Source organism: Hydractinia symbiolongicarpus, chromosome 13 (assembly GCF_029227915.1).
Source record: "Hydractinia symbiolongicarpus strain clone_291-10 chromosome 13, HSymV2.1, whole genome shotgun sequence".
NCBI lineage: Eukaryota > Metazoa > Cnidaria > Hydrozoa > Anthoathecata > Hydractiniidae > Hydractinia > Hydractinia symbiolongicarpus.
In genome coordinates, this window is record NC_079887.1 from 22,380,655 (window position 1) to 22,403,910 (window position 23,256).

The following is a 23,256-nucleotide window of genomic DNA, read 5'->3' on the forward strand; positions in this document are numbered from 1 at the left end:
GGGAGCTATAAATATGAAGTAAAACACAGTAAGCCTCTTGCTCTTGAACAATTTTTACGTATTTATTAATGTGGATGGTGACTGGATGCACGACGCAGCGCGGTTTGATTTAGCTTCAAGGTCTCCTTGCGGAGGGGCTACGTTTCATTTGGCTGTGCTACCACAAGAAACAGTCGATGTTTTAAAATATAGTAGTGCGTACTACAGAGTACTAAAAGAAACGTCAAATATCACCAGAGAATACGGAGTGTTTTGACGTGATATACGGTTTTGATGTTGAAATGTTGCCCTAGCGCGAAAAAATCAAAGTTAACTTCATAGCAACACCCATTGGAACCTTCTTCGCGTTCATAGATAGACAATTTTTGGCAAAAACACTGGACATTTTAAGTTCAAGTTGGACGTAGTATAAAAGATGTATTATTCAGTTTGTTATAATGTCAGACATACATTATAAAAAACGTAAATTGAGTCCTGATGAGAAGTCATCAGGACTCAATTCAGGACTTAAATCAGGACTCAATTCAGGACTCAATGAGAACGAACTTTTCAGGTTTATCTAAGAATAACACAGTAGTCTCTTTAATAAGCGTACAGCCATGGCTACAAAAGATTCTGGTCTGCTAATTAGATGTGTCCGCTTTTGGAAAAGTTGATATTGCCAGGTTTAATTGTGATAAATAAATTTTAATTCATTTTCGAGATTTTTAGGTTTTTGGGATTGTTCCGGACAAAATAAATACAAGAAACGGAACAAGATAATGTTTAAAATAACAACGACAATAAAAAACAAGATCGACAGAAAGCAATTTAAAGAGAAGTTGTATCATTACAAAAAAAAATTTAAAAAAATACCAAATAATTTAAAAAAACAACCAAATATACCAAATAAAATTACCAAAAATACCAATTTAGATGTATGCCAAAATTTGTACGAATAATTCTTCTATTTTTTGAGGTGGTATAATATTGACGATACGTAAATACGTAAAAAGCTTAATCAATAAATAACTGTAGTAAAGTTTTTATAACTTTAATAAGTTTTTATAATTTATACTGAATAACAACTTTTCGCTTGGTTGAATAACCACTCTAGCTTGACTTTAGACAATCTTATATTTGTTTATTTCTTTGTTTACCGCTCAGGCAGGTTGAAAAAATAAGAAGAGAGGAGAGCGTATTTTGAAAAATTCTTCAGAAAATTATCCTCTACTTTGTCTATCGGATTTTAGTATTTAAAGGCTGCTAAAAATTCTTTCGATTTCTTTGCTTGCTTTTCTCCAAGGCAGGTAACAGGACAAAATGGATTGCATTTATCCTTTAGAAAGTTGTGTGCATAAGCCATTGAGTTTTTCCTTTCATCTATCGATGCTCCTGAAAAATACAAGGTAGCAATATCAATGCTCTGTACAAAAGAAACAGTTATTGCTCTTAAAGAGTTTGTGTGTACTAACCTTTACCAATCCAAACAAACAAATGTCTTCCAGCGTCAACTAAAAAGACATCATTACTGTCTAGGAGTGCTTTGTCAAGTTTACCATCTGACACCTGTGTGAATGTCATGTGTCCTTTTGCATCACTAATGCGATACATGCCAACTTTGTTAATTGGTGGTTCTGGAGCTCTCTAAAAAACAAGGAAACTCGTTTGTTTTATTGCAAAAGGGATTGTGGACTAGAAAAAGATTAACCTCGTTTAAAACTAATAATTATTTTAAATTTTGACAAGCAAGCAGTTTAGGCAGGGATTGTAAGATTCCACATGTACAACCATTATTTTGACCCTAGAAAGGCAGGCTTACTAGAGAGTCCAGAATTGATGATTATTGTTTTTTAATGGATGAAAATCTGATTAGTAATATTTTCAATTTTCAAAAAAGTCACAGAATCATGATGTGTAAGAAGCATGAAAACGAACAGGTTTAGCACAATTCTGCGTCACAATAATAAAAAAATTCAACTTTTACAACTTTTAACTTAATGTACTACATTATGGCCGCACTGCACTGCAATGTGGTAAAAATATTAGAAAATGTAGGCGTGGTACAAGCACGATGGTAAAATGTAGTAATACTGCGTTCAAGTTATTGGGGAGGTGAAATTATTTTGCGCAACCGTACACAAAATTCTGGGTTGCTGGAACATTACAGATGTGGAAATTTAATTTAATAATAAAGTGAATGAGGCACCCTTTTACTCTTTCCATCTTGCAAGTGACTTAACACTGGGTGACCGTCTATAACATCATTTTCTTCCAAGACTTCTAGTTCAGCCTTGCCTCTTTCTGCTTTTAACTTTTGCACATACTGAGTAGCCTTGTACTTCTCGTCTTTGTTTGCATTTTTTCCATTGTACTAAAAATAATTTCACATTATTTATTTTAATTATAACTTATTTGTTATGCACAGTTGAATCACTCAGTTTTTTCCATTGGTTGTAGCTATGAAATAGTGCATAAGAATATTAGCAGCTAACTATGGAGTTGTGGATAAGAATATCAGATTAGCTAAATGTTGTAGCGCACCAACCTGATAAATTTCCAGTCCCAAATCAAAAATAAAGACGTCATCACTATTCAGGTTCCCCTTTTTCATTGGAATTTGTTTTATTGCTATGTTTTTTCTTTCACCAACCACTTGAAATAGCCTTTTGTTGTATTCTTGTGGCTTGACATGTCGAAAACCAGACGCTGCTCCACCTTTCATCAGTGTTATGGATGCTGTGTTAAAACAAAGTATACGATAATAGAATTTTGCATTATAATAGCATCCATTTCCACCCATGTAGAAATGTATATCTTCTAAGTTAGACATTAATTTCAAGCAATTATCATATTTAAAAGGATGTATTATTAATATAAAATTGTATCTCAAAGTTACTTACAGAAATATGATTTGAACGTCTCTGACTCATGACCCTCAACCTCCCTATGCTGGATAGGCTTGTCGTCATGGAAGGTGTCCAACTCAACAGTTTTGTAGGCTGCGGTTCCATATTCATCTTGCGTTGAATGAGATCCAATCCAAAAGTGGACATCATATAGTAGTTCCTGGCAAATAAAGAAAACATATTTAGCGATCACATGCAGCAAAGTTTTTAATTAGGTATATAACTTGCGCAAGTCCTGTTTTTAGTGAACTTTTTGCATACTCAACTTTTGGAATCTGGTATTTTCTGAAAAATTATGTGACTTTACTGTTTACGAAAACAGAGAAACAAAACTGAATTAAAAGATTAAAAAAAACACATTGAGGATAGCTAAAATTATTTTCGATTCTCTAAAAAATCTTGTTCTTTGCTTTACAATGTTCTCACTAAAAAACTCTTAGAAAGATAATGTGATAAGGGATATAAACAAAGTTGCTTGCGCTTACGTCTGACTCTTTGTCTTTATATGTGTTTAAAATGATATAAGAATCACCATTGAAGAATTTTCCATAATCCTCTTTAGGCCATTTTTCAACCTGCAAGGAAGCATGCGTATTTAAACTCGTGTAGCTGGTAAATATTCTTGTAGTAAACAATAAATATGGTAGCTTACTTTAAATTTATTTATTCGCCAAATTTCTAAACCAACTTTCTGTCCAGATCCCTTCCACGCTGGTTCATGTTGTGCAGATTCTTTCTTCACCTGAATATGAAAGTCAAGAATATAAAACTCATTTATGCGTTGGACATTAAAAGGGTGGCTTTAAGCTGATGCTACCAACATTTCCGTTTGTCTTTACATGACACCGACAAATGTTAAAGTACCATGAAAATTACAGCTAAAACAAAAGCTTTAAAACATTAAATTATTAGATAATATTAACAGACACCCTGAGTAGTTCAAGCTATCAATGGAGGGTGTACGCCCAGTTTGGTACTTTTTGTATTTTTAAAATAAACTGCAAGTCGAATAACACATACCGATCGATCTTCACTTGAACCAAAAGCTGCGATATTACTGTCCTTCCAATCATATTTTTTTTGTTTTAGCATTTTGTGTTAGTTGATTGATCTATTCCTAATATTATCTATAAAAATAGAAAAAGTTAAAGTAGGTTTCATACGACTGCATTTTCCGCTTTATCGAAAAAAGCTCGAGTTTATTATTTTCTTAAATGTAAGTGAAAAAATGTTCACAATGAAAAAGCTGATGTAAACAAAGATATACGTTTTGATCAGAATTTAGAAATAATAACCATTGTTTTTATCAAAACGTTGTATTTAAAGGACACGTAAAAAGAAAAAAACAAAAAAAGATTAGATTAAAAAACTTTTTTATGAAAATAGGATTGCACAGTTATTATTTATTAAAAATTTATGAATCTATCTTCTTCCAATGTTACCGAATAAATAGCTAGTTATTTGTCAGAAGGGTTTGAAAATAATTTATAAATACTTAAAGTAAACATGTCTCACTTATCACCATCTACTTTTTCTGAATGGGTGTAATTATAAAAGTGCAGATATTTTTCTTGCGCATATTGGATTGCGCAATTGTTTAAATTTCCTAGAATTTCATTGGCTAAAAATCATATATAGCTAGCAAATATGGCAAAACCGTTGATACGGCACTTGCTTGAGATAGCCATCATTCTTAATATTGCAGACGCAAGAGACTCAGTGTTTGACTGAATAGATGAGAAGTGCGCATGCGTGACTAAATAAAATAAAAAAAAAATTTATATTCTGGCATCTGGACAGGCAAGATCAAAATCATAACCACCTCTGTGTGCAACTTGGTATTCAAAAACCTGAAAACTCTAAGGCACAGAGTTTACATCCCCTCCAAATCATAATATTCGCCGGATTTCTGTGACATTTTTTCTGCAAGAAATTTGTGAAATACAGAAGATTCTTTGCTCATTCCCACATTTATGGAAAAGACAAGTGGGGTAAATGTTCCATGTTCGTTATCAAATACACGCTGATTGTATTTGCGTTTTTTTTTTCAGCTTCATGCTTCTTATATATCTTACTAATTGACGTTTCAATTTGCGATGGGGCATTTACATTGGTCAAACGTATATCTGAGTAAGCAGACTGTTTGGACGCCCAAAACCCCTGGCTCTTACATCAAGCCTTGCTGTATCGTTGTTGAAAACTTTGGCTTGATTTCCACATCATTACAAACTTTTTGCAACAAATTCGCTTCGAAATCACGTACGTTGTTATGACGCATAGTTACAAAGTTACAAAAAAATAATAAAAACAACAACAACAACAACAAAATTGAAATGTTACAAAATGAAAGTCTATAACATAAGTCTATAACATTAAATAGTTTTACAAACATATAAAAATAAAAATAATACAAAAAGCTGTGAAGAAATATTATGAAGAGATGTTTTATCAAACTTTATTTTTGTAAATTCCAATTCTACTTGCATTCAAAAACCGACGTTTAATTTCATTTTTTGTAAAAACACACATTTCTTTATGTCTTACAAATATTTGTAGACTTTTTATAATTCGTGCATAATACTTTCATTTTTTTAAATAAACCAATTAAAAATAAAAAATTCCTACTATAATTCCCGTGACGACAAATAGTATTTATGATTCCCATGGCAACAATATCGTTTGTTGTGGGATTATAGTGACCTGGGTACTATTTTTAATTCCGACTGTTCTTTTACCCTGGGTAAATGTAAAGTATTAATAAAAAATATCTACGACGTTTAAAGCGGCGCATATTAAACAAAATATTTGAGACAACGATTTTTCAAATAATGGCCGAAAGCATCAAATCGCCAACCGTGACTGTTAGTTTGCAAAAAATTTTTGCGCATGCGTAAACCAGGTGGACAGAGTTTTAAAATGATGTTGAATGATGTGTGCCAATGTAACCCTTGCACGAAATCTGCGCACGACATAATACTATCTTTTTTAAAGGAGAAGTTTGGTCAAAAATTATATTTTCATAATCAATAGTCATAAAAGAAAAAAAAGTACTTAAAATACGTCGGGGAGTGACCAAAATAGTCCATATAGAGATTCCTCCCCCTCCCCCGTCTGAAAACAGCGTCCTAATGCGTTATTGTTTTGTGTTAAAGTTAGAATAATTATGAAGCCTCCTATTAACGAGTGAATTCCTTTCTAAAGCCACTTTTTTTATGAAGTTTGTCTAAAAAATAATTACGCATTTTCAACGTGCAAGTCTGCACTGCGAACTAATTCAAACTTTTATTATACTTTACAGTTTGGATCACACGCTTGATGCACAACATAATAAGATAACTCGAACCTTTAATAACTCGAACATCCGGTAATCTTCTTTTCAAAGTTCGCCACGTCCTATTTTAATAATTCCATCGAGTTATTTAAAGCATATTGCGCGACGAAAATGCAGTAACAGATTGGGTAATGAAATAGGATAACGTTCGATAAAAAAACAAGCATTTCATAACATCTAACTTGAAGATTATCTAAAAGATTTCCAAAAAATCAACTCTCTTTATATCTTGTAACGCAATGATCTAACAATGCGACTCATGGCGCCACTAAAAAAGCCAATGCATTGCGTTAAAATGCACAAAGCAATAATTAAAAATATACTGTGTTTTTAACTTTCATCATTCTTTTGAAAGACTTGATTTTCACATAACACTTTCTTCTTGGTTACCATTGAATGTAGGATTTCGAAATTCTTGCTTTGGTGGGATGAAGATCGGACTTATTTCCTAAGATAAATTAATAATACAATAATAGCCAATTACCCAGGCTGTACCGCAAAATATCCCCGAGGTCCAAGTGCCGACCGAGCTTGCGAGATTTGTGCAATGACTGAGGGCGATATTTTCGGTACAACACGGGGTAATCGGTTATTATTGTATTTGTTAACTGTCTAAGTTAGGATTAAAATATAAAATAAGAATTTTAGTTTAGTGTTCTTATAACAATACAATTCACATTTTTGTTACACTACTTTCGTTAACACTCGAAGTCAAAATTCAAAACAGTCCTGTCTAAAAACAAACATTCTATTTAGAATTCGAAAGTCCCTATAGAATAAAAACTTTGTAAACAAAACATTACGATGTTCGACACGTACAGAATAATGTGTGAAGTTGAATGCGCAGCTAAAATATAGTTACAACGAATATTGAAGTAATTTTTTTAACTAGCTAGCTAGCCAATAATAACATGGGCTTCAACGAGTTTTATATTGACTCGGTAACCACAAAGCTGAAGGAACGAATCTGAAAACAGCCATGTTGAAGAAGCATCCAGACGAAATGTTGGTGAATCTGGTTATTTAACCTGTTAAACTTGACATTGTTTTGTTTTATCCTATGAAAATGTTTTTATCGACACATGTATTGCAGGAGTTAGATATATAATCTTTTCCAATGCTTGTTAAAACTTGTTTTTCGTGCTTGTTTACATTTTAAGCTACCATTTTTCTTGACGACGGGCAATACCGCAAAATATCGGCCCGTCCTCAAGAGCGCTAAGCCAATCAGAATGCCTAAAAACCCGTATTGCCCCCGCTTAAAAAATCCAGACGATTAACAATTTAAAACAATAATGCTTCCAATGTAATACTTTTATGCGTGTTAAATTTCTTAAATGTTCCCAGATTTGAGCAAAAACAGGAATCAAAATCGTGCTAAAACATTTTAAATATTCTCAATTATGTATTTGTTTTAATGGTAAGGAAGTCTTTTGTGGAATTCATCCAAACAGGTGACTTTCGTCCCCGTTTCGTGATTCCCTACATGACATTTTGGTGTCTTGTCAGAGACGTTTAAATGAGCTGATGACACCACAAATTTAAAGTGCCCTGGAGTAGTGCCCTAAAGTGCGTTTTAAAAATATCAAATTCTATTGTAGTAGAAAAAATGATAAAAAATAGCTTACTTCCGGGAATACACCAGGATTTTTTAGCAACTGTTGATACTCATAATTATCCTAATAAAATAAAATAAACACTCCAAATAAATATATATATTTAATCATATATTTAGAAGAAATAAAAACACTATCTTACGTAGGCTGTGATTAGTAGTTTCCATAACAACAACAAAATTAGACCAAGAAGTACAATACCACCAATTATTCCCAACACAATAACAAGAATGTTGATTTCCTTTTTAATTACATCAATGCAACCTTAAAATAAAGAATATCAAAATTATTACAATTTTTGCGCCAAATTGCTTCCTATTGTGCCAGCTTTGGTATGCTATAACACAGCGTTATAAGGACTGGTGTTAAATGTAGTAAATTGACGTCAAAAAATTAAAAGGTAACATTTGCAAAATATGTTTCTGCATTGGATTTATTTCGGCAAAAAAGAATGGACATCAGTGTAATCTATATTATAATGCCCGTATACGTCTGTCCGTCCGTTCGTCTGTCTGTCACGCAAAATGGTAGCTTAGCTGCGACGGGCGAACCCGTGGATTTTTCCATGGGCTAACGACTAGTATGTTAATACAAGCAGAGTGAACCTGTTTGAGCAACTAAAAAAATTCAACAAAGAACATTTTTCCATTCAACAGGATCAGGTATACATAATATGCAACAAACTTTTGAGAAGGCCTTAGTAACTTTAACCTTTATTTTGAGTACTTCATTATACTCAGTAAGGTGTTAATAGTAAAGAAAAACTCCTACGTTTTTCTCGCTGCACTAAAATCGTTTCGTTGACAAGATCTTGCTGGAAACTGAATATAACAAAACACTCGTTGTCATCTTTGATAGAACACTGTTCTGTTGTGGAATTTACCCATTTCCAGTTTATATGGCTACATTCCAATTTGTCGCAAAACTCTTTATTCGGTTCTTTAAATGCCAAACAACGGACACAATCTTTGCTGTTGGAGCATTTACCAGGACAAGACTAAAAAACGCTCGAATTTACTTTCACCGCAGGAAGAAAGTTGAAACGTGTAACCTTCATGGTCGGAACGAAAAATACACAAACTTTTATAAAGTTCTTGCAACTTTGTAAAGCAACGACTTTGACCTCAATTATTCAAATTGTCAGTTCAAGCTATCAAGATTGGTGGCTTTGATTTTAAATGCAAAACATTTTTTTATAAAAACAAGGTGTCTTTCCAAGACCACATACGTTTGCAGGTTAATTCCTTAGTCTCCACAAAAAAATGAACTATCAACTTTTACGTTATCTTGTACTACCCACCAATTAATTATGTAAAACTGAGGTAAACAAACACTTACCACGCATTTTTCACATAATTCTCCCTTATAACCAGGATCACATTCGCAATGATCACAGGCGCATTTTCCTTTTCCATTGCATACTGTCTATATTAAAAGAAGACACTAAATAAAGTTGTTGTGACCAAAATAAAGTTGTTGTGGCCAAAATAAAGTTGTTGTGACCAAAATAAAGTTGTTTCAACCTAATTAAAATTGTTTCGACCAAAATACAAAGTTGTTGTGACTGAAACAAAATTGTTGTGACCAAAATAAAGTTGTTTCGACCAAAATAAAGTTGTTGTGACCAAATAAAGTTGTTTCGACCAAAATAAAGTTTTTTCGACAAAAATACATAGTTGTTGTGACTGAAATAAAGTTATTGTGACCAAAATAAAGTTGTTGTGACCAAAATAAAGTTGTGACCAAAATAAAATTGTATGAACATTCAAATCTTGTGCATGTCCACATGCAAAGTGGCCCTAACAAACTGATAAAATGAACTCCAAGAATCCATATCGAATCAAAATTTGTTCTCCATCCTCTTCAACATAACCAATCTTACTTTAAATAAGATAAATTTTTTGTGTCTATTAAGGGTTTTTATACTGAAAGTGCAATTTAAAATGTCAACTTACATTCTTAGCCAAGTCGCTGACACAGTTGATTCTTTCTCTGGTGCAGTTCACTTCACCGCAATTTTCTCCCAAAAATGTTTCTTTGCATTTACATCGGCCACATTCACATACTCCTCTATCAGGGCCTGAAATACACAGAAAAAAGATAGTTAGAAAGAAGAGAGTACAGGTTGCGAGATGACAAAATATCTCAATTCAATGAAAAGATATATTCCTTACCTCCACATACTTTTCCCTCGTATCTTGGACAACCAAAGTTATTACACTCGCAGTATCTGCCTGTTATAAACTCACCTTCGATCTGCAATAAATTTCACAATGTTTTTGCCAATTATTTTAGAAAAAATTCCACAAAGAGAAATTCTTTTGTCAAAAAAATAGTGCAGTACCGTGGGCTTCTGTTCTTAAAATATCCCTTCCCCCTTCTATAACGATATAACGAAGTCTCCACATAACGCATTCTCATAAAATGAGCTCTCAATCTAACTAACTCTTAATATAACGAACTCATCATAAAACGAACTCTCCATATAACGAAAGCTTTATATAAAGAAATCTCTGTATAACGAACTCTCCATTTAACAAACTCTCTATGTAACAAACTTTTTATACAATGATTTTTTTATATAACGAGCTCTCAATATATAAAACTATCCATATAACGAGCTCTCAATATAACGAACTCTCAATATAGCGATCTCTTAATGTAACGAACTCTCAATATAATGAACTCTCCATATAATGAACTTTACATATAACGAACTCTTAATATAACGATTTCTTAATGTAACGAATCTCGACATAACTATAGGGAATTCTTATATAACAAATTCCCCATAACGAACCTTTGAAGCACAAACTTCCCTTATAACAAACTATATTTAATATTTCTAATATTTGGGCATGAAATCCACGGTAGAGTGCTCTACTACATTACCTCTCTATTGGCACATTCACACTTGCCACAGACACATGTACCAAACCCACTGCAAATTCGACCTGCTGACTCGGTATTGTTTCGTTTGCATAATGATTCATCAGCCTGATCTTTACTATTACATTGACATTTTTGACCAAATCTATCTTCGTTGCAATAACAAATGCCACACTTGAAAGCACCTGTTCCGTTGCACTTTGAAGAATTTTCTTCAATTTCCGTTGTTTTTGTTTCACAGCCGCAATCACAAATCATTTTTATCGTAACCTCCACATCACCAAATACTGGAATAGTGATCTTGAAGCTAAACACAATCATTATCAACTATTTTATTCTTATTAATTTTCGCGCATACCAACTTTCTTGCATTTGTGCAAAATAGTTCGTAAAGCCTAAACTCAACGAACATATTTCAAGGAATAGATCACAAGATAAATTATTGAACTAAAAAAAATTTTTTTTGTTTGATTTGAAAAGCTAGTAGAATTATCCCTTTAAAGCGCGAAATTTAGTTCACACTTTGTAGGATAAGACTTACCAACTAATTAGCTACTTCTCACACATGCTTTCAACATGCATGAAAACAGAACACTATGGCGTTAATTCTCGTTAATTAGCGGGCTAAACATTATTATTTTTATATATTTTACCGCAAATCAGCGCGAACAAACTTTTCTATAAAAAAATTAAGCTCTATTTGTGTGCAAACGACATTTCTTCAAATATATTTTTCACTACGGCGGACAAAAAAAAAGATATTTAAAAGATTATATATTTATTCTTCTAAAAGATGGTTATTTTCTCCATATTGCCTTCATTCTACAAGAAATTTACGTTCCTAAAATATGGACTGTTGTCTTTTTTTTTTTTTATTTTAATTCGCTTCAAAAAAAAATTAAAAAAATCAATAATAAAATATCCTTTCCAATGTTGTCGCACATATTTCATTAACAAAATGAATTAAATCAGCGTTAATTTTACTTGTAATGGAAATGTCCTCGCGCTAAATAGTCAATACTAAACTAAATAGTCAGAAATTAAAGCGAAAAAATCAACGTGATTTAACGCCAGATGGAAACCAAGCCTTCAGAGAGCGGTATAGTATATCGATAATATTCTAAACATTAATTTATGTACTTTCAATCATATGTTACCTTCTATCTTTGGTTTTCCAATCTTTCGGGCATGTGAGAGCTGTTACACCAACTTCAAATTCAACATTTGTATTCACTTTCATATCAGTACACTCATTATTTCTGGCTGTATTTGGACAGCCTGGTTGAACTTTAAAATTGACTATAACACCTTCAGGTAACTTATCACTGGCCAGATGTGCTGTAGTTGAGATTGACTATGAGAAAAAACAATATGGATGAAACACAAAGAATAGATGACTATTTTTATTTTTAATCTTCTTTCTTCTGGAATAATTCTTAAATCCAATCAGAATTCGCTATTTCAACTTTGTGCTTCTCGCTGTCAAAAATCAAAGGCTATTCGGCCACAGAATTGTTTGTTTAATCGTCTGATTTAGTCTATCTCCTTAACCCTTGTTGGTTAATAAAAACATTTTTATATTATACACAAGGAGAGCTAACACCAAACACACCTTTCAACCAATTAACACTGTTAATTAGATTAGTGTTAACATGGACTGAGAGTTAGATAGCAAACGTTGATTGTATTTTTTTGTCTCTTTGACATACCTTATATTTGTCTCGAATTAAATCTACGATATTTGAAGAGTCTTTTTTCAACACACCAATGGCGGCCAAAAGATCTTTCCACTCTTCAGATATTTTCTAAGATATTTTTCGTTTATTTTAATAGAAAAAGACAAAGTAAAATTGTAAACACGATCTGCAACAAATAATAACTAAAAGTTCAACCTGATAAACACCATATGTATCAGTGGTGACAGCAAAAATAGGAACAATTTTGTTTTCTTTCAATTTTGATTTTAACAACGATATAGAGGGATAATCCTAAAAGGTAACGATAACCGAACATACAAACACACAAAAAGAAGCAAATGAGATATAATTGATAAGCTGAGAAGATTTTTTTTATTTTGTTCGTACCTGCTGGTTAGATTGTGTGTATTTCTTTTCAACAGGACCGATCCGCTGTAGATGACATGCTCCATCATTAGGTGAAATTATACCACCAAGCTGAGAAATATTAAGATGAAAAAATACAGAAAAAAATACAGAAAATATACCAGGCCCGGTCAGGAGACGCGTGCGATCGCACGCGCACATGCCCACACACGCGCAAAAAATTTACGGGTGCGATTTATCGCTTGCGTAAGACTACTTTATCAAAGATTTTTTAAAGACGTAATGCAACGTGTAGCGAGTACTTTTTGTTGATATCTTTGATCAGCGGTGGCTGGATTATTTTTAGTTTTATTTTACAGATCAAGCATGTGCATGTGGGACATAAAACTTTCTTATTAGTTGTAAAAAACAGGTGCGTTGTTTGCTACAAATAAATTAACTTTTTCTTGTAATGACGTCAAAGTTTCATTCATATGATCGACGGTACCTGTGAATCGAAACTAAATATTTTGCTGAGCCAATTTCGTCCCCATTCTCTTTTATATCTTTGCGTTCTTTTTAATTTTTTTAGATTACTAATAATATATAAAAAGTTCGAAAAAGACGTTTTTAAGTAGAGAGGTTCGTATAATTTTTAAGTTGATATACCTTCACTTGATAAAATATTATTCATATTTTTTTTAACCATGCGATACTTCTTTTTTTCTACTTTTGGTTTCGATCGTTAAAAATGTATCGGCACAAATCAAAAGATCACATTTTTTATGTTTTAAAAATGTAACACTCTTTCAATTTTTTATGAAGGTGTTAAAGTTGTTTTAGCTGTCCCTTTCAAATTTTTTACTCCAGTGGGAACAGGTGAAACTGTTTAGGCCATGTGTTACACATTCACTTTTATAATATTTTATTTATTGAATAGAAGAAGGACACGTCTTTTAACCCTAACAGTGACGATGATGACAGCAGCGTTGTTGTATTTTCTGATTCAGAGTAGACCTTGAACATGAACAAAAATATTGTTTTAAATGACTCAAGTCTTGTTAACATTATCCCTCCTTTTAGTCTTCTGGAAATTCCCATTATTTTCCCATCTGCCTTGGTAATTATAGTTTGCCGTGCCAACTTTTATTACACTGAAATCGTAAGTAAACATATTCAATATGGCGGTAAAAAGAACACACATTTTTCGTTGTGCAACACAATAAAACAACGAGGAAAGGGACTAACACTAAAATAGGCATTTAAACAAGAAATAACATATTTTAAACTTTTCGACCACTCACGCAAATTAATTTGCACGAGCTTTTGTGATCGCACGTGGATCGCTCACCCAGACTAATTTACGTGAGTGATTTAGCGCTCGCGGGGTTAAATTTTCCCGACCGGGCCTGATATACAGAAAAAAATACATGAAAAATACAGAAAAAAATACATGAAAAAATAAAGAAAAAAATATAGAAAAAAATACAGAAAAAAAATTTAAAAAAATACAGAAAAAATAGCAACAATGAAGTTCTTTCAAGCAAAACATATGCCATAATTTTTTTATCAATTGAAGAATTAAAAAGATGTTTTAAAATGTTACACCCAATGTGAAGATCCCTTTTGCTAAATTTCAAAATAATAAGGATCGAATTTTCATGTGAAATAAAATACAATCAAGGAGATGATACAATAATTAATCAGTAAATATCTGAGTGGACTGTAGGCGAATGTTGACAGGAAGTTTTAAATAATTTATTTGTTACTTCTTATGTGTGGAATAGGGAAAACTATTTCCTTGCCTCGTCAAAAATTCAGACTTGCTGGTATTAAAGATCAATTAAATATGAAAATAGGTCTATTAATGATTTGCATGGACAATATTAATTTCGTGCTTTATTTTAAAAATTTGCTATGTGTAAACAAACCGAAGGAACTTCAAGTAAATTACACTATTTACTGGAAATTGTAAACAAATGTTGATCTGTTTCTTGATTGGAATGCATTAAAGCGACTGTAATAATAATAATGTCTGCTCTTCATAATAACAAAAACACTTTGATGCTAATCGCCAAAGTGCTGCACTATACATCACTAGTCTGAACTAAAAGAGCACGTAAGCGCAAGCTGATGCGTATTTGTCAGGGTCATTAATAGCAAAAAAAAACAATGGACAAGACTTACTTTCCCATCTCCAGCAATGTGAGGACTTGCGTCAGTGACGAAAACAACAATTCTTCTAGCTTTTCTAACATCTGCCCACCCTAATTGCTAGAAAATAGGAAAATAGGTGTAATATCAGCCCTTCGCCCAAATAATAAAGCACTTAATTTTTGCGTCTTAAAAATAACCTTTCATGAGAGAAATTCCTACAAAAACAAGTGTTTTTTATCATTCGTTAAAACGATTTTGTTGATAATAATGATAATTCCTAGATCATGTTTAAATGATACTAAATTATATTGAATCAAATTTTAGACAGGCAAAAAATTTTAACCGCGGAAGTTTATTCCCTCCAAATATTTTTTGAAACAAGCTATTCGCAAAAGTTAATTGTCCCAATTTTTTCTTATTCTGGAATTTTCTTTTAGACTATATCACTTTCATCTTTATTGATTTAAGTTTCATGTTATAATATTAACCTACTCTTCAAAACGATTTAAAATTGTCTGTTTTAATAACTTAACACACTTCAAGGCGATTCTATGACCAACAGGTCTCGAAAGTTATTTCTCGCAAAAAATTATTGACAAGATCATATTTGCAAAAGTTATGTCTCGAAAAAAATTCTGAAAAGGGACATTCGTGAAAGTCGTTTCCTATGTTTCGCATATTTTTCTTTTCTGACAGGCAAAAGTTCTTCCGCAAAATTTGCTTTTTTTAAAGTTTCATTTTAATCTGGAAGTTTAATCACTACTTTTTATCAATTCGCAAAAATATAAATTTCTGCAAAATCTATTAATCTTTACATGTGAAAACATTTCTGTTATTAAAGAAATTTGGAAAAAACAAAAACAAACTTACTGATGAGCATGTTGCTACTTGCATTAATGCATCAAAACCTCCTTCAGGAGTATCAAGATTTCCTGAAATTTTTTGACTTGCAACAGCCTCCTAATTATACAAAAAAAAACATTTCATGTCTTGCAACAGTGATACCAAATGATACCAAAAAATAAACATTTCAAAGGTGTGTACAAATAAAACTTGATATATCTGTATTTGCCAACCTTGACACAAATTTGACACAAATATTAAAATGTGAAGATACTTTACTTCAAATTTCTTTGCATCTTTGTTGAAGTCAAAATTGTGTTTATATCCAAAGGTTGGCATGCACGCTTGCTTGCTTTCTGTCAAACAAGGTTTATTTCTAAAAAAATAAATAATAGGTCCTAATGACATGAATTTTAGAGTTTGTTGTAAATCGTTTATTTAAATTTACTAACAGCTTTTCAATCTGGACAAACGGTGAAACTGTTTTGTCTACAAAAGTTCCAAAACCAAGAGAGTAATTTGCAGTGATCGTTTTGATTTCTTCAGCTGAAAAAATAAATTAGCTTAGTCGATATACAAACATGTCTGCTTCACCAAAAAACTTTTTTTAAAGTAACTGTTAAGCATGCTTAACTTGTAAAGCCACGAAATCCCATCCTGGAATAATAGCAAGCACATACAAAAACGAATTTTTAGCGTAATATTATCACAATATTTAAATAACTTATATGGAATTCTAAAAACTTGTGATAATGGCAAACACGCTATCACCAAAACAGAAATACATGATCAATTTTCATGGCTACCTACCTATCTTTGTACCCAATGTTTTTAGCTTCGTCAAATCGTCATCCATAGATCTAGACATGTCCATAAGATAATATAGCTGCACAGGAAAGTCTTTTGCAGGTCGAACAGTTAATTTAAATGTTTGGGTTTGATCTGTATTAAAAAGAAATAATCAGGACAATGTCATGTCTCATTTTCCGTTCACAGTGCTTTCCGTTATAGCAAAAGTAGACCAAGAACTGTTTTCTCGGCGCGTGCATTTGGACAAAATTTTTCAATATGCGCATACAGTAACGCAAAAGTTATGCACAGTGAAAAAGAGCCTTAAGTAATAAAACTAATATATAACCAGAAAGGTAACGTGGACAATAAGGGTAGCTGAACATATACGTCGTTTCTTGCTGCTAAGGGCCTTAATTAGCTTGTTAATGGATTAGTTTTTCCTTGGTATAAAATTCCATATAATAAGTACAGTGTTTTTCACCACGCCAAAATGCAAGTGGAAAACATTTTTACCTTTTCTAAGTTTAAGTTGAACCTTTTGTGGACGAACTTGAACAAGGGAATCGAATTTATCATCTTGTGTTAGCTAACATAACAGAAGAAACAAAAATAGTGGTACATAATAATTTCTATACCTTGAATCCACATGAGAAACATACAGTATGAGAAATATCTTAAAAATGAAACACAGAAGTACGAGAGCTTCTTTTTTTACATTGCATACAAAGTATTTGTAATCTAGAGATAAGGACACCAAGTATTTACTAGATGCAAACTTTGGTTTTAAAGCAATTCCTATCCACTTTCCCCCTGCTATTCATCTGTTAAAAATATAAGAAATTTGCGAGTATTTGTAAACTAGAGATAAGGACACCAAGTATTTACTAGATGCAAACTTTGGTTTTAAAGCAATTCCTATCCACTTTCCCCTTGCTATTCATCTGGTAAAAATATAAGAAATTTGCGATTTTAAAGCAATTTATTAGCTGCTCGTTTTCGAGAAAATTCACAAAAAAATTTGGATGGTGGACGGACTTGAACAATCGAATGGCGGGCAAACTATCTGTAAACGGGAAATGGGGACACAAAGTTTTTCAATTTCTAGATACAAACTTTTGTTTTAAAACCAATTCTCTTTTCTTTCTTGTCATTTATATCTGTTATAAAATATAAAAAATTAGGATTTTAAAGCATTGGCTGCCTGTTTTTGTAAAAATTCACAAAATTTTTTTTCTGATGACTGTCTGTAGGAACAAACTGAGGTGTAAAGTTTTAACATAACAATGCCACTACGCAGCCTTGAGGGTTTTTTAAAAACAGAAACAAGCAACATTGAAGCGGTGATGTCAGTTAATTTGTGTGATTGTGTCACCGGAGAATATTGTCCATCTTCTTAGCCTCAAAGTCTGAAGTAACTTTTCAAATTTTTCTTCTCACCGTTGCTTAAAATAATCACGTGATTGTGTTTGTGACACATACAAAAAGGCTTCATCGAATGTTTACACATTCAGTGCTCTGAATCTTGCAAATATCTTGGGTGTGTCAATCTTTTTATCAATTTAAACTGAAACTTGTAAAAAAAACTACATGATTTATTGATTAAAACTGGAGAAAAAGATTTTTTAAGCTGATCGTGAACCATTCTCTTCACATATCCTAAATTAAGAGTTTTCTGCATGGGATTTACCAACCATTTATAGCGTTCCGCTATCTTTATTTTTACACTTAAAGGCCGGGACCCGCAATCATCAGGCCAAAAATTGGACGAAAAAACCCACAGTTTGGCCGCAATAACTTCTGCGGGCTAGGTTCTTATGAAAAGTCCTCCCTATCTATATTATAATGCCCGTATACGTCTGTCTGTCTGTCACGCAAAATGGTAGCTTAGCTGCGCAAGTAGCGAGAAGCACGCAATGCGGTAAAAAAAGGACGAGGGAACCCGTGGATTCTCCACGGGCTAACGACTAGTCTCTATAATAATAGCCGTCGTCTGTCTGTCTGTTCAAAAGGGTTACCGATATTCCTTTGATCTTTCCGCGAATTTTTAGAAAACAGGGGGTTGTTTAATCGCAAATCTTATTATTGATTAAAATAAATTCTAAAAATTAATTTATTTCTTTAATTAATTGAATTACTTTATTTATTGCCATAAGTAAGAGAAATAAATTTAGTGATAAAAATGAATGCATTATTTTAATACGCCATTTTTAATAATAATTACCCCCGTGACCTCAATCGCCGTTTTCGCTCAGAACCTACAGAAAACAAATGGGACAGTTTACTGATAGTTTTACTGACTTTGTTTTGACCGCTCGCACATAATACACCAATCAAAACGCTTAATTGTTTAAAAAACCAATCCAAAACTTTCGCGGCCTGGGCATGCCAACGAAGAAACATGAGGACCGAAACATGATGGCCATTTTAGTTATTAAAGTAATGGTGGTCAGTGCTGTTTGTAAGTCTGTTTCGTCTTCTATAAGCTTTTTATTTTCGTAATATTGTTTTTATGTATGTTCTAAAAAATGTTAAGATAAATATATTGTCACGTTTTTAGTCACGTACACATCTTAAACGCAACAGTTTTAGGATTTTTGGCTAGGAACGAAGATTTTGAAGGCTAGCTAGCTAGCTAGAACCTTACTTATTACTATTCTGTATGGTATAACATCTTTTTATCTTACCCACCATTTATTTTTGTGTTGTGACTGTAGCCATTTAGTTAGCTCCTATCTTTGGCAAAAATTGAGAGTATGAAAATGCAGTTTGGCTACAACAATTCTTAAACAAAAAGTGTTATGCTAAATGCAGTCTATACGCCTGTTCAACTCAGTTTAACTATACTAAGCGGTTAGCCCAGTGTTAACAACAGACTGTTGTTTTTGGTAAAGGCTGTTACGCCTATGCACCATGTACAACGTGGTTTACCTGACTTAAGGGGTCAACCCAATGTGACAATTCATTTTTAAACTTTCTCTGTCTGTACGGATGTGCAACAATTTTTACCTGGACTAACTGATCAGCCCTGTTGTGTTTTTTTTTAAACAGAGTCTGTGAGAAAGTTTTTTCCAAAGGTGTATTATTCCTATACGCATGTGCGACATGGTTTAACTGTAGTAAGCGCTTAGCCCAGTGTCACGATAAATTTTTTAACTTCACAAAAACTTATTCTGCAAAATAAAATAATATTGACTGATTGTTTTTGCTATGATGGGGTACCGACTGTTGTTTGTAAACTGTGTTTTTATTTCAGCTATCGTTGCGGAAATATTTTTTGAAAAATATGTTACAGTCGCAAGACTATAATGGTGTATGCGCTTCACTTGATTTACGACATACTGTATACCTGTACTAAAGTGCTCCACCTGACTGTGTCGCACAGTTTGCAGTTCTTTTTAAGCGCTCCTTAGGGTGTTCAACAACAGTTACTTGGGGCTCATCCCGGCGATTCGACACCGGGTTTCCCGGCTAGTATATTAAAATACCCGTATACAAATATGTCTGTCACACAAAATGGTAGCTTAGCTGCGCGAGTAGCAAGACACATGCAATGCGGTATAAAAAGGGCTGCCGAACTCGTGGATTTTTTCACGGGCTAACGACTAGTGTATCTAAATAAAGTGAATTAAAAAACTCAAATAAAACTGGCCTTCTCTTCTGCCACCAATCCAGAAGTTGAATATTTTTCGATTGAAGAAAGGGGTCTAACCATAAATGATGTATAGCTATACATGTGTGAAACATTCGCGAAATGTGAAATTTAGTGGTTTAGGTACTTAGAATTTTGACTTTTTTGTTTACTTGATGGGATACTTGAACAGCTGAGAAGTAAAGCCATCTACTTCCATGTTGACAAAGTGACCTTTGTAAAGTTAAAATTCAAAGAGTACAAAATTTATAACAAAAGTTTAATAATATTTAATTATTTATATTTATAATTATTTAGTGATATATATAGCTAGTTTGAGTGACACACCATGGGAATCATCTGCATCCAGGTTACCATATTTGTTTTTGGTTCCCATGCTAACCTGGTGTGATGTATATAAGTCTTGCCACCCTTATTTTGTCATTCATCAGTCAGCTCTTAATCAGTCAACATCAAGTTCTTGAGTTTCAATGCACAATATTTCAATGCACAACAATGATGATGATCTTACTTACACAATATTTCTATGAGTGCTATAGCTTGTTCTTCAATTTCACATAAGAGATAGATAGATAGATGTGCATATTTTACATGGCTAGCCTCACAAATATCGAGGGATATACCCTGTCTATTATTTCCAGGAGGGGCCATGGCTTAGATGGAGAGTCCTAGAGTACTTAATGCTCATTTTGAGCTACGCAGACCCAATTAGTAGGGCCCACGCTCTACTAGACAACTCCCGGCAACATCCAACGGCCCACACAGTGTGCCATCTCCCCAATTTCCCTCACATGGCTTGGGTTAACCCGGGGCTATGGTAACATTCACTCGCCCATGTTGAATCGCCGTCAAGAGGAATCGAACCCCGGTCTCCCGCACAGAGTACGAAAGCTATAACCACTAATCTACGGCGCCACAAGTTTACACTTGTCACACATTTTCATAGTACTTTTTGCTCTGGGCAGCTGGTAAGTATTAGCTATTCTATGTCAAATATTTTTTTTAAATTTGAACTGGATATTTACTGTAATTTTGTATTTATTTAATTTGAACGCATATCAAGATATCAATTTAAATCAAAAATTTTGTTGTTACAAACACTTCCCTTTCGTGTGACGCCTTAACAACCTTCCCATAATTTCGCGGTTCGGGCTATCTTTAAAATGTTTGCAGGCATTTAATTTCGCAGGTGACGACTAAGAAAAATTTTCACCGGATTTAACTTTTCAAATGTTTGTGCATCGATATGTAGAAGTTTATATCCTTAAAAGAATTTATTCCACCATGGAGTGTCACTGATACTGGATCAGTAATTCCTCAACCTACCTTCACACTTCCGTCTTCAATAACAATATTTTTGCATCCATAACAATATTTTTGCATCCATGAGTAGTCTTTAACACCGACCTAAAATTGCATCTAGGCCTGCGAGAATTCTCTCCATCAGTAAAATCCTAGAAACAAAATATACTAGACTTTTATGTTGTAAGAACGAAGAACGTTATGTAATAGATTGTATATATATATACGTATTATACGTGAGCGCCAAGCAGAAAGGATAGATTCACATTTTTAGTCTCTAGCTAGCATGACTAGGCCGGGGTTCGAACCCAAGACCTCCCGTAGTGGGAGCGAACGCTCTACCACAAGGCTATCAGATAGACTTGTTAAAATAAGTATATACACGTTCACACTTACCACGTCCGCGCACCAGTAACAACGACCACCTGCTTTCAAACAGCTTGAACAATCAGGAGCTTGGGTACAAGGATTATCTAAAAATATATTTAAAAATTAAAATTAATATCTTAATTCATTAACATATACAATTGAATTCAAGAAGCACGTTAAAATCTCTTATACTTAGGCGGTGTTACAGAGATTATTAGAACAGAATTAGTAAATACACAAAATGAAACACATCCAATTATTCATACCATTTTGCCCACGTACAGTTGAACACGCCAACAGCCCCACCATAAGCAACTCATTCCACATATTTTGTCTTGTCTTATTTCATGTAAAAATATTGTATATTATGGTGTATACAAAATTAAAAATATTACACATTTTTAAATGTTATGTCAAAAGCATTCGCAAGACACATAAACTATTTATGGAGTAAAATGTTTTTTTTATGGTACTACAAGAAATACTAAGCCAGGTTCTAAACCGTATGATTGGTTGCATTTAAAAAATAATTTATTTTGTTTAGTTACAAACTACAACAGATGACATTTCTTTTAACACTGTTTATTCCTTTTTAATAACTTCATAACTGTTTACTCATTACAGAAAAGTGACAATTGTAATATTGCTGAAAATGCTGCTTTCTACCAAAGGATATATAATAGCTAATTGACGTCATTAAGTGTCTTCTACTTCTATATAAGTTCTTTTTTTGAAACCAGCTATTAAACTTTCACAACAATCTAATTACTAATACACTTTCCTTCTTCAAAAACTTAATTATGCGCAAAAAACCTTAATTGGCAATAAAATATGCTTACTTAAGACCTGTTTCACATTACTGTTTAGTCATCTAAAGAATGTAGACACATGCCGGCGAGTATACACATCGCAAATTTACAAATTTAGTCATATGTACTCAGATATATGCAAATTACATGAAGAAAGTAGACGACCTTGGACAGGTGAAAAAAGGTTTAAACGAGCTAATACAAGTGCCGTCGAGCTTAGAGACAAGCGAAATCGAGGTTAGTCATGTGCAAGCGAGTTTAGACAAGTGTAGACTAGTTTAAACAAGTGCGGGCGAGTTTAGACAAGTTTAGTCGAGTTTAGACAAGTGTAGTCGAGTTAAGACAAGTGTAGTCGAGTTTAGACAAGTATAGACTTATTTTAAACAAATCTGGTCGAGTTTAGACAAGTGGGGGGCAAGTCTAAACAAAGTAAAAACGTATACACGAGGCACTTTAGCATTATAGACAAAATAAATTCACTTAATAGTACTGAAGCAACAAATATATAACCAACAAGAGTTCCATGAAGATGAATCAAAATTAATGAAATAGAATGCCAGTCAAGGTTA

The 23,256-nt window shown here is 33.0% G+C and overlaps 2 protein-coding genes across 6 annotated transcripts; both read right to left on the reverse strand.

The window, feature by feature from the left end:
• Positions 1 to 1,178: 1,178 nt before the first annotated feature.
• LOC130623631 (gelsolin-like protein 2) lies at positions 1,179 to 4,047 on the reverse strand. Its single transcript, XM_057439135.1, has 8 exons — positions 3,909 to 4,047; positions 3,541 to 3,630; positions 3,374 to 3,463; positions 2,883 to 3,048; positions 2,528 to 2,718; positions 2,189 to 2,353; positions 1,455 to 1,626; positions 1,179 to 1,374 (listed from the first exon to the last, which is right to left on the reverse strand). Exons 1-8 carry the CDS (start codon positions 3,978 to 3,980, stop codon positions 1,229 to 1,231), a joined length of 1,092 nt encoding a protein of 363 aa, XP_057295118.1. The 5' UTR covers positions 3,981 to 4,047; the 3' UTR covers positions 1,179 to 1,228.
• On the reverse strand, positions 3,906 to 22,553 carry LOC130623630 (integrin beta-1-A-like). Of its 5 annotated transcripts, XM_057439130.1 has the most exons (21): positions 22,145 to 22,553; positions 21,906 to 21,982; positions 21,534 to 21,661; positions 17,072 to 17,144; positions 16,577 to 16,708; positions 16,219 to 16,312; positions 16,046 to 16,142; positions 15,794 to 15,883; positions 14,954 to 15,040; positions 12,809 to 12,898; positions 12,617 to 12,712; positions 12,434 to 12,529; positions 11,882 to 12,078; positions 10,728 to 11,031; positions 10,010 to 10,091; positions 9,791 to 9,915; positions 9,174 to 9,260; positions 8,607 to 8,832; positions 7,978 to 8,099; positions 7,848 to 7,898; positions 3,906 to 6,667 (listed from the first exon to the last, which is right to left on the reverse strand). In XM_057439130.1, the coding sequence occupies exons 3-21, from the start codon at positions 21,588 to 21,590 to the stop codon at positions 6,584 to 6,586; spliced, it is 2,190 nt and encodes a 729-aa protein (XP_057295113.1). In that variant the 5' UTR covers positions 21,591 to 21,661; positions 21,906 to 21,982; positions 22,145 to 22,553; the 3' UTR covers positions 3,906 to 6,583. The 5 variants fall into 5 exon arrangements, with proteins under 5 accessions (XP_057295113.1, XP_057295115.1, XP_057295117.1 ...); XM_057439132.1 differs by lacking the exon at positions 17,072 to 17,144 and having other exon boundaries at positions 22,145 to 22,539; XM_057439134.1 differs by lacking the exons at positions 16,219 to 16,312; positions 17,072 to 17,144 and having other exon boundaries at positions 22,145 to 22,536.
• Positions 22,554 to 23,256: the final 703 nt, after the last annotated feature.